Genomic DNA, 15,668 nt, shown 5'->3' on the forward strand with positions numbered 1-15,668 from the left:
ATATTCATTCCTGTTCTCGAGTGATTAGCGTGGGGTCCACCACGGACTCGCTTAACTGCATGCATACGCGATCCGTGGGGTGCTCGTTCGTTCTTGAAGCTTCTTGGTGCGTGCACGTCACGGATCTTGGGACGTCGGCGCATGCACAGCACGAGCCGCGAGGACTTCGAAATCCTAAAATGCAATCGCTCATGCGTTTTAGCTCACATGACGTAATATTATCAAAGCCGTGGTCAACATGACGTAATATGAATTTGTATGCGTAAAATTATGCATTCAAAATAAAAATGTTAAACTCTCAAAATGTCAACTAAAAGATCAAAATTAAAAAAAAAATTTCTGATTTAATTTCTCAGATGCTCACGTTAGTAACTCGAGATATATGAATGTGAACACGATAAAAGAAATCAGTCTTTTCTTATCATGATGAAGATAAATATTTATACATGATCACAAAAGGATAAAATATTTTATAAAATATTCTACGAAAAGATAATTTCTCATTGCTCCCAAAATCTCCTCTTGGTCTTTTGTTCATGTGGATGACAAAAAAAAACAATACTGAACTTGTTTTATACTATTATTCATACGAACATATAGATGAAAGGTTCTCACCAAAGACTTCACGTGACGAATATATGTCAGATAATGATTAATTGATAATATACTATGTGAAAACAAAATAGATTAAAGCATAGATAGACTACGATCTATAATAGCAAAGATTAATCTAAGGAATCTTTTGATAAATCACAAATGAAAAAAAATGAGATTTGATCGTAGAACCCTACAATGATAATAGCAGTCACCTTTGTTTTGTATTCCCCTTTTTTTCATACTACTTTCATGCAAGAATTAAGAGCGCATGTTCGACATATCGTCCTCATGAGTTATTTGTCCTCTTATTCATAAATTTAATATCCAACCTAATATTAGGCCCTACAAACTTGTATCAGATTTACATCCCATTCTTCTTTTAAATTTCTTCAACATCTAATAGGTAAACAAAAACAAATTAGATTCAACAAATAAGTACTTATTATATAATGAATCATAATTATGAAATAATTGCATTTAGTTCCCACAACTTAGCAGCAGCAACAAAAACAATGAAGACAGTGAAAACAAAAAGACCAATGTGTCTTCCCATGTCAATTGCACACATCAGACCCTATGACTACCAAGCAACATTGCAGATTTGAATAAACTGGTACAAATTTAGATGCATAAACTAATTTTAGCTAACAAAAATGTAATACACAGACAAAAGATCCAAGCGACTGAATGCAGGACTAGCATCAAGAACAACTAAGGGGAGAGATGGACACCACACACAGACAACATCTCTGTAAGATTATATACATTAAAGCCTCAAGAAATGCCTTCACCTCTCAAAAGAATGAAAGCATGCCTAATCATAACCTTTCTGTAAACAGGAATAAGAAGGGAAAGAACAAGAGTGAAATTATTTAAGGAGATGATACTGGCTTAAGAGATCCCGATTGTCTTGCCCAAAAGCCACAAGAACAGAGTAGTTTCAAGCATAAATACCGTATGAAGCCAAGACCGGTCAACTGTGAATCCAAATATGGTGATCCCTGCCCTGTTGTTCTCCAGATATGTCACTGCAATTCAAGAAGAATCAAGTTGAATTTAGGTAAACAAGATGAAGAGCCAAGTCTCAAAGAAGTTTTTACGACACATGCAAAAGAGGCACCTATGGTTTCAAAAGAATGGATGATTGTAAAGCTTTACCAAGTGCTTGTCTCTTTTGAAAGGAAATGGTGTGAGCATTGGATTGTACAATCTTCGTCCCTTCCAGTTCATCCTCCTCACTGCCCTCTTCCTCATCAGAGTCCTCATCGCCATTGGTTACTGGGAATTCAGAACTAGCCTTGGAAATAGCTTCAGAGGGTGTCTCAGGATCTACAGCAAAAGTCTCAATGGTGGCACAGACATGCCACTTTGCAGCATGGCTTGTGAGTGCTTGAGCTTTGTGGGTGATTTTGGCCGCACCACGTAAGCATATAAGCAGTCCAGTCACAAGCGCAAACGAGCAGATCTGCGAGTACAAAAATCGAAAGATATTAGTTCAATTACCATGATCAACCGAAGGCATCTACTGCAGCTGTCTGTTCCTAGCCTTGGAGATGCTTCTGAATACAACTACACATGTAATTGTGGTTGTCTACATGCAGCAACTGGTATCACTGAGTATTCATAGAACATCATATTCTTCATGCGATCGATAAAGCTCAAATCAAAATGTACTTTGATAAGGTTTTTTTTCAGGTACGTTGGACCTGTGCTCTAATATCATGATAATTATTGAGCCCTTATGAACCTATATAAAAGCTTAAGCCAATAAATGTTACATGATAAAATCACAGAATTATGGTGCAATTTGGAATTTAGAAACATAATAAATTGCACTTCAAAAATCACAGAATGGTGGTGTAATTTGATCTGAAGTGACACTGACCAATCTGAAATACAAAAGACTTTCAGTCAACATCATTTAGTCCATAACCTTTGAGCTCATACCTTCAAATTTTCAATTATGCGATACAATGAATATACTTAACTAATCAAAAATCTGACATGTGGATCCTAGTTAACGAAATAAGCCAAAGGTACTTGTCGCATCAACACAAAATCAAACTGATAAATATTATCTCAATCAAACCTGGTTTGAAGAATATTTCTCTAATGTATACGATTAAGATTTTCGCACTATAAATAGGAACCTCTTCCGGTCCAACATAAATTCTCTCTCTAATCCAATATTATTCTCCTAGGCATTTACTGATTTGATCAGTCCGGTGAACCGAGTTGGGAGGTTCAACCGGGATTCAGATTCACTAAGGAGGTTCAACTCGGGATCAGCCTTGTAAGATTCAAGTGCCACTTTATTTGAAGAAGCAGACAACATCAGGTTCCCTTTAGGGCATCGGTTTGACGATCAAAATTGATATTAACTATATGCTCATGGCTTAAAATCTAAATTATGCTGCACAAGTTGGACGAATACTCTAGTCCAAGCATAGAATTATAATTATTCTAAATTATATTAATAAAGAAAATCTCCGACCACAGAAAAAGGAAACCTACTAAAAAGACAGAGATAAAACTCACCGCGAGCTCTCCCGTGTTGAAGAGGCTATCATCGGAGTGCGGGCGGGTGGTGACCAAGACGGCCGCGAATTGGCTGGCCGTCACCATTATCAATCCCAAGAGGATGAACCCCCGGAACCGGTGGCTAATAACTCTGAGCTGCCTCCGCACGCGGAGGTGTTCCTTGAGCACCACCATCACCTCCGATTCCTCCTGGAACACCGCCGCGAACTCCTGCAGCCGCAGGATCTGCAAATGGCAAATCGATCGGAACATCACGCACACCACGAAGAAGCTCGCGGTGCGGTAGATCCACGACGCCAACTCCAGAACGCACGCGACGCAGCCGGTGGCCACCGGGTTCCCCAGGAAGGGGATCCGGTCGGCGCTGAAGGCGTACCACCAGGACTTGTAAGCGACCTCGGCGACGAAGCAGGGGGTGACGAAGAGAGCGAGGAGGCGGAAGGAGCGGCGGAGCTGGGCGGTGTAGGCGAGGCGGACGCGAGGGCTCTGGCTGGGGAGCTTGTCGAGGAGGAGGAAGCGGCGGAGGCCGTAGCGGCGGGTGGCGGAGGAGAGGGTGAGGAAGGAGAGCGCGGCGGCCGCGGAGAGGGAGAGCTGGACTACGAGGCCGTAGGGGCGGCGGTCGGGGCGGTATGAGAGCACGAAGTGGGACACCGCTGGGACGGCCACGGCGAGGACAAAGAAAGCCACCCACGAGACCACCGCGAGGCCGGCGTCCGACTGGTCGTGGCACATCCACCGGAGGCAGGATCGGAGGCCACGGAGCTCGTCATCACCATCGTCGCGGCCCGACTTCCTCGCCGGGAGGAGCGGCGCGGCTTGCCCTCTCGCCATCGCTGCGGTCACTCCCAAGTACCGACTTATTCGACGTATTGACCTCAAACGAGAACAAGAAGAAAGTGGAGGAGGAAGACAAACCAGAGGAAAGGAAGCCAAGGGGGCAAGATTTGAACAGCTTTGTTGCATTGATGTGTTTATATACTCTGGGAGAAACGAGAAGGGAGGTGATGGAAGCACTGATGGGCGATGAATCATAGCCTGCTTTGGCCAGCAGGAAAGGGACTAATTACTTTGTTGCAGGGGGAGGGAAAGAATCACTATGCATCGTAATGAACCAGACAAAAGAGTGTGGCGTTAGAGGAGTCCAGGTGGAAGATTACCAAATTACCATAATAACCCTTATAGTGTAATTCTGGCAACCTACACATTCTTAATTTTCTTAAAATAGTCAAAAATAAGAATAAATATCTCATCAAAAGCTGGTTTGTGGAACAGCTCAGCATGATCTATTATGATGTCAATGTATCAGACCTCTTGCTCGTCTGATATAACAAAAGTAGTGGTAGGAGTTCATGGAAGCGTGTTTGGTGACACAACATGATGAGATATTATGTTATTAGTATCGATTGCGCCATTTCTGTCAGTTCAATCTCAAGACGAGGTGTACCACGTCCGTTCCGTGACCTGTGCAGGTGTACTGCTCGATCGCGGAGGCTCTGTTTACAACACGTAGACGCAGACGCGAGAAGTAGGAGGTGCAGGTTGAGGAGGAAGGCGAGTGGAAGTGGAACAGGGGCATTTTGGTTCGCTTCCAGGCGGCTTTCGGTGGCCATTTGGCGACATCCTCCTGCGATGAGGGCGGTGCGGCGCCCGTGAGCTGAGCAAGCCAATGACGAGCGGCTACGCGTGTCTTAGTTCACATGGGATGCGTATATTTTATTGCAACGGGAGGGACAAGTTCGTCATTATATCGCATGAGCTGGATACATGATTGGTCCATTTGCAATAGGAGATTACCGTTTATAATCTCATTTTTTTTAATTTATAATTTTTTAAATTTTTTTTAATATATATATATATATATATATATATATATATATGTTTTTTTTTTAACACGATAAGCAAAATTGAAGCAAAGGCTAAGAAAACATTATCTAAGAAATAATAATCAACCATGGGAAGCATAAATTAGGGGATAAAAATCAACGATAAGTATATATTTATAGTGACAACTTATAGTGACAATGAATGATAGACGTAGATTAAGAGATGACGATCAACGATAGGGAGTATTAAGAAATGTCGATAACGATAGGATGCACATACACTACACTGATTATAAGAGATGTGAAAAAAATCAAAATTATAGGGGTTATAAATAGTAAATTATTTTATTTTATTTTTTAAAAAAATATTATGAATAATAATAAGTTTTCAATAATAATAAAAAAACTCTAAATAGTAGACTCCTTTGTAATAGCATCTTCGGCATTCTTAATATATGAAATACATAACGGGTGTAATTTGGAAAAAAAAAATCTATCTTTATTTATTTTTTAAGCTATTTTTTATATCTTTGAAAAATGTCCCTTATTTATCATAATATATAAAATAATTTATGATAATATAGTTGAGCAGTACAGATTCACCATATAAATAAATCTATAAGGTATACTCTCTCATATATGGTATTATATTATCAGTTACAATGTTCTTGAGGCTTTAGTATTTTTCATATATCCATCAAAATACTATAATCATATTTAAAAATACTACATACAAATTGGCTCACATGTAAAAATAAGATTTCAAGATGCTCCAAATCAATCATGAACACATAGTCAACGAAACACGTCATCCATCGAAGAAACACAGGAAAGAAGTTAATGGATCATGAAAATATTATACACAATCTTGAGAATATGGATAATCTTCATGGTTGATCTCGTTTCAAAAAATTGAGGGGTTGAGAGAGAATTTTGTATGTCGTATTCAACCTTAGTTTAGTGGTAAAATATATATATGTATATTTTATATTTAACTTTAGTTATTATTTTTAGTATTGTCACAAAAAAAAAGGAAACTTGAAGGTAGAAAACACTTATATCTCATATTCCCTTTTCAATCCAGTCATACGAAAGACTGCATCAGATAGTGTAACTAACAAATCCCTCCTATAGTTAAGACAACGTCAATTTATTATAGGTAAAAAATGCTTAATAAATCTATAATAAATATATAAAAAAAAGATAATATCTTATAAACTATTAAATAATTTAGTCGAATAATATATATATTTTTTATATTATAGGTGCTTTTTAATCTTTAGGGTATAAGGTAACACAACACACTCGTTGATATTTTATCATATTTTGATTGACTAGACTCCGTCAATTATTTATTAATCGAAAATAATAATAATAATAATAAATAGTTCTCTCGATGAAATTGGAATAACTCATACTACCACAAGGGGTAAATGTGGGGTTGGAGAAGTGAGCGGGTACGTACGGGAAAACCGAGAGTGTCACGATACCACACGGGTAGGGGGTCGCGTAAGAACAATATGTGCGATGAAATGATGTCACGATACCCACACAGTGGAGCCGTGTCGTTCGGAGATCATTGACCGCACGATCCACATCAGACGGCCACGATGCTCCCTTGCTGCTTTACCCTCCGAATAAAACCGGCATAACGCTTTCCCGTTTAAGTATGTGCACCGCTTTCCCCGTCTGGTCCCACCTCGCGCGCATGAGCGACTATTACCCTCCCCCACTCTTCTAAGAGCGGAGAACAAAACGCTCCTCCAAGAACAACTCCCGCTCTGCACTGCTCTCTCTCTCTCTCTCTCTCTCTTTCTCATTTTCCCTTCTTTTGCCCTAGACGATGAATCTGGTGTCGTCTTCCGTCGCTTCTTGCCCCAAGGAGAAGCAGAAGATATACCAGGAGTGGTTCTCAGTCGCCGACAAGGGTCCGTCGATTCGTTCCCTCTCACACTCGTTTGATTTTTGTTTCTCGCTTCTTTTCTCATGACGTTTGATATGCTTCTTTTCTCTGCGGTTTAGATGGAGACGGGCGCATCACGGGGAACGACGCGCTCAAGTTCTTCGCCATGTCGAAGCTGTCCCGGCCCGAACTTAAGCAGGTCACGACTTCGTTAAGATTCGCCGCTCTGTTCTCGCTTTCGTCAATTTCTTTGCTTGCTTGTTTTCAGTTCCTTCCGATTAACGTTTAATGCGATCTAGCAATGGATTCTCGTCACGTTTCTGTGAGCCATAGATGTTTCTTTTCCGTTTGTCCAAGAAATGCCTGATTGCAAGGGAAAGAAGGGGGGAGGATGGAATTAATGGTGACAGTCTGGTTGTAACTGTCTACTTTCAAATGAGTCAGATGTTGACGATGGGTGCTGGACGAATTGAGGATTAAAAGAACCACGAAAAATTGCAGTTGTGCAGCTCTGTTTTCTTTAGAATCGAGGATACATAGAATCACACAATTCTGAGACCAAATTATATTTAGTTGTTTCTTAGCGCATGATCATCGATCATCCTTTATCACCATTATGACCTAAGTTTACCAGCAAGTTTCTTGCATACGATGAATCCCAAGTGGCATGCATGCAATTGATGAATGATTCAGAGGTTCTTCTTGTAGTCCAATGGAAGATCTTCTTAGGATGGCTAAGTATTTTTTATCTCTAAGGATGGGTAAGTATACAAATTACTTGGAGAATCAAGTTAAAAAAATAAAAAATTCAAGTATGGAGAAAAAAGAAGCCTTGAAAAAGAGTTTGATTATCTTAAGGTTTCCTTGGGGGAAGTGTACAAGGAAAATGCTTTAAGTGCTACTAAGGTGTTCTCTTACAGTATTGAAAGAAGAAGAATTTTTCAGGGTTTATGTTAGGGAGTATTACCCATGCTTTGAGCTTATGTTCTAGTCTAATCAATGGAAAATTCTATTCCTTGTAGCTTATTATTCTTTGGTAGTAAGAATTTGAGTTTGTTCTTCATATACATAAACTGAGTGTATCAAACCACATATCTATTGTGTTCACGAATTTGTGGGTTTATGTTTTATTATTGATTCTTATCTTGTTTTCTTTTTTAACATTAGTCTTCTTGCCTCCACCATATCTGAAATCATGGGTGACTGCAATAATGACAAAATATAGACAGCAGACTGATCATATAGTTGTAATTGTCAGAAAACCATTAATCAGAACTTTTTGTTAAATGGCATCTAAGCCACATAATGAGAAGGTGCCACATTTAACTGTGCCTGTATTTTTTTCACTGCATTGAGATCGACCCATCTGCTTTATAGTTTCAGTTGATTTCTTGGGACTTTCATCTTGGGTAAAAGTTAATAATTAGGTTAACTAGAGATAGGCCAAGGTGGTCCTGAGTAAAAGAGCCTTTCTTTAATAGATATACCTTATGTTGAGGGAAAATGGCATAAATAAGCAACCTTAAATTGTAGCCATTTATATAGAAATTAAGTTCCTTTTTCCTTATATTGTTAAGAATGTAAACCAAATGGCATTTATGCTAAGTTGTTAGCAATTAGGGCATGCTGTTTCTTTTCTCAAATTTTTTTTCTATGTTCATCCTACTAAATAATGTGGCATTTACCTTTGTACCATGTAATTAGATTACATGTTCTTTGGCAATAATGTATTATTTTTTTTCTGAAGGTCTGGGCCATTGCAGACTCTAAGCGGCAGGGTTTTCTTGATCTCCAAGAGTTCATTAACGCAATGCAGGTTTTGCTTTGCATGCATTTTTTATATTAAAGGACATAATGCCCATCACTAATTTTTTGTCATGATGTTCAGCTTGTTGCACTGGCTCAAGAAGGGCATGAGATGACTCCAGATTTGCTTAATCATGCAGGTAACTCCGTGACTCAAAAAACTCCTACAGCTGGTATGCTTTGAAGTAATGCTAGTTTTGTTAATTGTATGCATCACTTTTCCTCACAACAGACTTGGAGAACTTGAAACCTCCAGTGATGGAAGGTTTGGATATTCGACTAGCTGTATGTCAATTATTCTCTTTGTTCCTTAAAAATTTTGTTGTGTGAATGAGTATCATCCTCGACTTACTGCAATTAACCATCTTCTAGAAATCAAAGCGCTCAGAAAAGAAAAGCGATCCTTGTTCAGATGGTAGGAAGCTTGCTTCTAGAATTCATGAAAACATTCTGGATGGTAGTTTACCTAGCTGATGTTTCTGGTGATGTTTTCAGTACCACCACAGCCTCAATCACCTGCATCAGCTCGCTGGTTTAACTCAAAATCAGCAAAAAAGGTAATTTTTTGGATCAATGTATACTTATCCTTCAAATTTCATGTATGAGTAAACATACTATAAGCTTTTTCTGAATCCTTTTTGGATATTATAACAAGTATATATGGTGGTCCTGGCAAGCCTTGTTTCTGCCCAGGCGCTATCATACTCTCTCGCGCCTTGTTTTATTCCTTGGACTTGACATTCTTTATGTTTAAGCCTTTGCATTTGATATCTCATTGACATTGTTAGAATTTTTTGACAAAATTTCTAGAATCAACCATTTGCTTTTATCAGCGTTGATTATCACGAAATGAAAGATATGATCACCTGTACTTACAGACTATATATATTGGTTTTTGCAGTAGAAAGTATGGATGGCTATTTTAGTAAATTAGCCAGACAACATGCCCCATCTATTTTGTTGTTCTGATGATGATCTTGTGCTTATGTTTGCTGTTAGATACCTTCAAAGTCAGTCACCTCAATTATCGATGGTTTGAAGAAATTATATATTGAGAAACTGAAGCCTTTGGAAGTTACCTATCAATTCAGTGATTTTGTTTCTCCCTTGTTGGTAAGGCATAATTCCTGATTTTTTTTTACCACAGTTTTTTTAGTTATCAAACTGCACAAACTTTTAGTAGAACCTTCTCATTGAATTTAAATTAATTATTAACAATTTCATTCTCTAGTTTTGACCTCACAAATAAATCCTTCTGTAGACAAATAGTGATTTCGATGCCAAGCCCATGGTTATGCTCTTGGGTCAATATTCTACTGGAAAGACCACATTCATAAAACATTTATTGAAATCTAGCTATCCAGGTTTGCCGATACTTATATTATTTATTTTTAAAACTTCTTTATTTCTCACTTAATGTTGCCAAGATTGCATATTGGACCACCTTTCTATATTTCTGCTTTCTTTCAGGTGCACATATTGGACCAGAACCTACAACCGATAGATTTGTTGTTATAACAGTAAGTTTTCCTTTCCCCCTCTTTATTTTTGTTTTCTTCGTTTTTCTTTATATTTGTTTGGGTTTGTTTTCTGGGTGGATGCTTTTGTAGAGCTCTAATTTTTTTTCAACTAATTATTTTGCTTATATGCAGTCAGGACCAGATGAGAGAAGCATTCCTGGGAATACTATTGCTGTTCAAGCAGATATGCCTTATAATGGCCTGACTGCATTTGGCACTGGCTTTTTATCAAAGTTCGAGTGTTCTCAGATGCCCCATCCAGTATGATTTTATCTTTACCCCTAGTATGGAAAGATGTTCCTCCATTTTAATTCAGGATCCAACTGTATAACCTTTGCTTGTGAAGCTTTTGGAACACATTACTTTTGTTGATACTCCTGGTGTTTTATCTGGGGAGAAACAACGAACTCAACGCAGTTATGACTTCACTGGGGTGACATCATGGTTTGCAGCAAAATGTGACCTTGTTCTTCTCCTGTTTGATCCTTATAAACTTGACATCAGTGATGAGTTTAAGCGTGTAATTGGATCCTTGCGTGGCCATGATGATAAAATACGTGTTGTTCTGAATAAGGCAGACCAAGTTGACACCCAACAGGTGAAACTTTAAGCTATCTGTGCATCCGTTTAACATACCTCTTAATGTTACATATGTTGAATCAATTTTTGACAAGCTACCTCTTTGTCAGCAAAGACTGGTTCGAGTTTGATTGACGACATGTTTCTTTTCTGTCATATGTCACAGCTCATGAGAGTTTATGGGGCATTGCTGTGGTCTCTTGGAAAAGTTCTGAACACTCCTGAAGTGATGCGAGTGTACATTGGGTAAGCTCTTAGTAACAATGTAGATAACTGTGTATCCTGTCTTCTTCAATGTTATAATGAATGATGAATATTTTACAGTTATTTTTAATATTTCAACCGGGAGCTCATCTCAAGAGTAACTTTTATGTCCTTGAGAACTTAAATCATCCTTAATGTTACTAGGGTGCATTTTATAGTCTCCGAAATTCCAAATGAATTTCACCTAACAGCAATTAAAGATTGTTGCTTGTCATTCTAAATCGTTCCTTTGTCGCATATACAGTTCGTTTAATGACAAACCGGTAAATGAAGCAGAACATGCTGTCATTGGAAAGTTGTTTGAAAAAGAGCAAGAAGATCTCCTTTCTGATCTGAATGATATCCCAAAAAAGGCTTGTGACCGTCGTGTAAGTATGGTTGTTGCAATGTTTGAACATCTTTCTGCAACGTGACTCTTTCTCGATCACTATGTTCTTTATATCTGCAGATCAATGAATTTGTGAAGCGTGCAAGAGCAGCCAAGGTTCATGCATGCATAATTAGTCATCTGAAGAAGGAGATGCCTGCAATGATGGGCAAGGCTAAGGCTCAGCAGAAACTTATAGATAACCTGGAAGAAGAGTTTTTAAAGGTCAGCTTTCCTCTAGTAAATTTTCTAGGCATGATTAGTCAATTGTGTATCTACTTTAAGATCATTGGCTTTAGTTCCTAAGTGGTTTCTAATAGTTTTTGCTTAGTATGATAGCTATTAGCTGATGGGTTGCTCCAAGGTCAAACTTCTCAGACATTGTCATGCAAGCACTTTTCAGCTATTCTTTCTCATGTCCCATCTCCTCATTGTTATTGACGTTTGGTATCTCATCAATTGTGGCTATAGTTTTTATTTTCTCAATTACATTTCTACCTTGCCAATTTGATGCTAGGTTGAAGGCGAGTTGCACATTCACTGATGAAATTTTGTGTAAACTTCTTGGTGTCCTGTTTTTCGTGTCATGGTCTATAGCCAAACCAATATCATCTGAAAAGGGCTTGACTGATGATGGCTCGTCATATAATAAACATATGATGATGATGACTTGTCATGTAATAAATATATGCAAGGTGGGAGCGAACCTTGGTAGGAGGGCTTAATACAATACAGAATTTATAATGGAAGCAGTTTTCCCAGTCTCTTCCATTATATTTCATAGAACTGTAAGAAACATCAGAATTACATATCCTAATTATGCCCAAACCTTGGTGAATTAGGGCTTCATTTGCGTTGCAGATAACGGTCTTCACAATACTGTTTCTTTTTGGCACATTATCCAGAGAAAACTTTTGTAACCATTGACTTCGGTTGCTTGTTGCTAATACTTATTTTTGCCTATTTGTTTGGAGTGTAATACAAATGGAAGGTCATTTCAAGTACAACATCCGGTTCATATGAGTAGACTATGTATTTGCTCTAATTCCTTTGCAAGTAAGATGTTGACTCCTGTTCCTTTTTTGCTTATGCACTCCATATTGCGTTTCTGCTAGTATTATTTGGTATACAATTAACAGTGACTTGAAGCTATTTTAGGCACTTAGTTGATTTTACTCATTTTCTTTTTGTCACTGTGGTTTGGTTCCAAATTTGAATTTTACATTCAGTAGTTGTAAGGTGGAACTGTCTGTCAAATAAATGTATGTACGGAATCTGACAAGTGTGTTGAGCAGGTCCAGAAGGAGTTCCACTTAGCACCAGGAGACTTCCCCAATGTCGACCAGTTCAGAGAGGTGTTGGGTGGATACAATATTGACAAATTTGAGAAGATGAAGCATAAAATGATACAGGCAGTGGATGATATGCTGGGGTATGACATCCCAGAACTTTTGAAGAGGTTCAGAAACCCATATGACTGAGGATGCCTCACACTGAATAGTGAAACATGGTCTTTTGCTCTCGAGAGACCAAGTTGTAACGAAGTAGATGTTGAGCTTGTACTTCTGCCACGAGGAATTTGCTTTTTTCTTCTTCGTTCAAACCATTAGTTTTGGAATCTTGTTTCCACGTTGATAGATATGGTTGTATTTCAGCGGATCTATTAGTGCTGGTGTTGCTTTGGACAAGTTTTTGTTTAAATATTTGGTATAGACTTCATTTATTTTGTTTTTATTATTTTTTTTTAAAAGGTAAGTAGTGAGGACACAACTTGATCCACAACCTTTGTATATTAAGATCTTAACGTCTTCATAAAACAATTGAGACCTGATCATATATTTATTTGTTAACTAATGTTTTAAAGATTTATTGGATGAGATTTTGAACTATCAATTGGTTTAGGTATAATTTGGTTGTCTGATTTGTGAAGGGAGTTTAGAGCTAATCTTGATCGGAGTTCGAGTTTATTATAAATTTAGTGTCGAGAAAATGAATGACTTATCAAAATAATGTTTTGGGTCAACTGAAGTGGTATTATTATCGTCTTCGATTCTTTGTCTATTTTCTTATTTTTTTACTTTAAATCATTTATGATTTTTGAACTTAGATGATTATATTTCTTAAGAGAGTATATGTCTTTTTACTTTAAATCATTTATGATTTCTTCATGAACTCAGATGATTATATTTCTTAAGAGAGTATCTGGCCAAACTTTACACAACAAGTGTATTTAACTTTTTAATATAGATTCTTATGTTCTTAATATATAATTTTGTTTAGCAAGAATCATAATTTATTTCTAATTTTAATTTTTTTAATATTTATCATAGTAATATATATATTTTTTAAGTGGTGTTATTATATTATTACTATTAATAAACTCTTCTAAGTAATGTTATAGTTTTTCATTTATGGTAAGTCAATCATTTTATATAATTTTTTAAAGTATATAATTCTAATGATTTTTAAAATAATTTATTTTTAATTTTAAAATTAGATTATTCTATATTTTCATGTTTAGTGCAAGAAGTACAAAATTTTGACATATAATTGTCATACTTATTTTTTAATATATCAAATTCATTGGCGAGTGATATATGATTCTTTTTAACAAATTATATTTTTTATCAATCTTTTAAGTTTATTATGTAAATAATAAAATACTTCAAGTAGTTCATTATGTAATAAAGAAGTTTCGGGAAAGTCAAATACTTTATTGTTGAAAATCATTAAGGCATAATTTATCATTTCTTCTTTATTAGTTTACTTTTCTGCTTTTGAGTTACTTGTTGCATTATGTCCTAACTTTTTTTACTCGTAGCATATGATTATATATTTCTTGAGTTCACTTTTATTTTTTATATTTTCTTCTTTCAGATTTATCTTATTTTTCCACATGAATTTTTTGAATATTCTTGTAAGAAGTATCATGTCTTCGTGGCTTAAGTTTTTGCTCGAGTAATCTTCTTTAAATTTAAGAGTAATATCTTTTTTTTAGAAGATTTTTCTCTACTTTATTCTATACTTTGCATGTCATCTCATATGTTATTAAAAATCTTATGAGTTTTTCAAGAAAAATGTTATTCAAATCTTTAGCTTCTTGAATTGTTATTACCTTTCGATCTCGAGGAAGAAACCTTAACATCTTTCAAGTAAATTCAAGATTAGTATAGTTTTTACTAAGAGTTTTTAATCCATTGATAATATCCATAATTTACTAAGATTTTTTAATTCATTGATAATATCCGTAAAATAGATATACATGCTACCAATAAATTTGTTTAGTTTTATTTTAAATAATTTATAATTATGAACTAAAAGATTAATTTTAGATTAATTTACTTATAACTTCATAAGTGACTTTGTATCATATATCATGTGCAATATCATAACTAAAAACTCGATTGAACTAAAAGAATAAATTATTTTTAAAAATATTCTTTTTAAATCATTATATTTATCCATCGGTTTAAAAGATTTTGAAAAATCAAGCTGAACAATATTTCATAAATCAAAATACATAAAAAAAAAAAAAATCCTATTGTGTTTTTCAATAGGTGCAATTCGTCCCGTTGAACATGAAAAAAATGTGTGATAAAGTGTTCGATCTTGATTGCTTAAAATTATTATTTATTTACTTTTCGGTGTTAATCTAAATGAAAGAATATTATTATGATATAAATTGTTAGAATTTTAATGGCATTAAGAGGTGGGAGAGGTGAATTAGTGTAAAAATATTTTTATTTGATTTTAAAACTCAATTGATCTAAGTTAAAATTATAAGAAAAGAGAATTATAAGTAATGAGAATAAAACTTAATAACAAATAAAAGGGCAAGTAAAGAGAGACAAACCAATTTATGATGATTCAGTCTTGTTGACTTATGTTTAATCTTGATTTTTCTTTCCTCGAGGCTATCAGTTTTCACTATCTCGATCTTCTTTTCAATAGGTGAAGATGAATAATCCTTATTGCAACTCTCTCAATTTTCAAGCTTAGGATATAGCATTCATACTCTTTTTATATAATATCTCTTACTTCCTATAATTTAGAATTATAATCAAGCTCACGAGAAGAAGAAGATTTAAACTATGCTCAAAATAAGAGCTTACAATACTTCACTAGCTCTGGAATGAATATCCCATCAACCAAGCCTAAGTGGGGTATTTATAGGCCCCAAAAAATTTAAGAATAGAGTCAAAAATTTAAATCCTTTAAAATTTTGGGATACGGATGGTATTACCATCGACACTGGGTGGTACTACCAT

The 15,668-nt window shown here is 36.0% G+C and overlaps 2 protein-coding genes across 2 annotated transcripts; one reads left to right on the plus strand and one right to left on the minus strand.

The window, feature by feature from the left end:
* Nucleotides 1-1,197: 1,197 nt before the first annotated feature.
* On the minus strand, nucleotides 1,198-4,192 carry LOC135585874 (uncharacterized). Its single transcript, XM_065147965.1, has 3 exons — nucleotides 3,136-4,192; nucleotides 1,756-2,062; nucleotides 1,198-1,625 (listed from the first exon to the last, which is right to left on the minus strand). The coding sequence occupies exons 1-3, from the start codon at nucleotides 4,168-4,170 to the stop codon at nucleotides 1,489-1,491; spliced, it is 1,479 nt and encodes a 492-aa protein (XP_065004037.1). The 5' UTR covers nucleotides 4,171-4,192; the 3' UTR covers nucleotides 1,198-1,488.
* Nucleotides 4,193-6,624: 2,432 nt separating this feature from the next.
* On the plus strand, nucleotides 6,625-13,255 carry LOC135635016 (EH domain-containing protein 1-like). Its single transcript, XM_065145808.1, has 16 exons — nucleotides 6,625-6,889; nucleotides 6,984-7,063; nucleotides 8,612-8,680; nucleotides 8,753-8,810; nucleotides 8,903-8,955; nucleotides 9,043-9,085; nucleotides 9,166-9,227; nucleotides 9,670-9,783; nucleotides 9,932-10,034; nucleotides 10,141-10,190; nucleotides 10,323-10,451; nucleotides 10,537-10,788; nucleotides 10,936-11,015; nucleotides 11,278-11,401; nucleotides 11,482-11,625; nucleotides 12,696-13,255. Exons 1-16 carry the CDS (start codon nucleotides 6,805-6,807, stop codon nucleotides 12,879-12,881), a joined length of 1,632 nt encoding a protein of 543 aa, XP_065001880.1. The 5' UTR covers nucleotides 6,625-6,804; the 3' UTR covers nucleotides 12,882-13,255.
* Nucleotides 13,256-15,668: the final 2,413 nt, after the last annotated feature.

The sequence above is a fragment of the Musa acuminata genome, chromosome BXJ3-4, assembly GCF_036884655.1.
Source record: "Musa acuminata AAA Group cultivar baxijiao chromosome BXJ3-4, Cavendish_Baxijiao_AAA, whole genome shotgun sequence".
In the NCBI taxonomy this organism is placed as follows: Eukaryota; Viridiplantae; Streptophyta; class Magnoliopsida; order Zingiberales; family Musaceae; genus Musa; species Musa acuminata.

Bases quoted from the DNA above. Each gene is read 5' to 3' on its own strand.
- LOC135585874 (XM_065147965.1), bottom strand. From the start codon at position 4,170: ATGATTCATCGCCCATCAGTGCTTCCATCACCTCCCTTCTCGTTTCTC. The intron at 2,063-3,135 runs GTGAGTTTTATC...TTGTACTCGCAG, and splicing joins TCAACACGGGAGAGCTCGCG to ATCTGCTCGTTTGCGCTTGT. The intron at 1,626-1,755 runs GTAAAGCTTTAC...CTTGAATTGCAG, and splicing joins TCAAAAGAGACAAGCACTTG to TGACATATCTGGAGAACAAC.
- LOC135635016 (XM_065145808.1), top strand. From the start codon at position 6,805: ATGAATCTGGTGTCGTCTTCCGTCGCTTCTTGCCCCAAGGAGAAGCAG. The intron at 11,016-11,277 runs GTAAGCTCTTAG...TCGCATATACAG, and splicing joins GTGATGCGAGTGTACATTGG to TTCGTTTAATGACAAACCGG. The intron at 11,626-12,695 runs GTCAGCTTTCCT...TGTGTTGAGCAG, and splicing joins TGGAAGAAGAGTTTTTAAAG to GTCCAGAAGGAGTTCCACTT.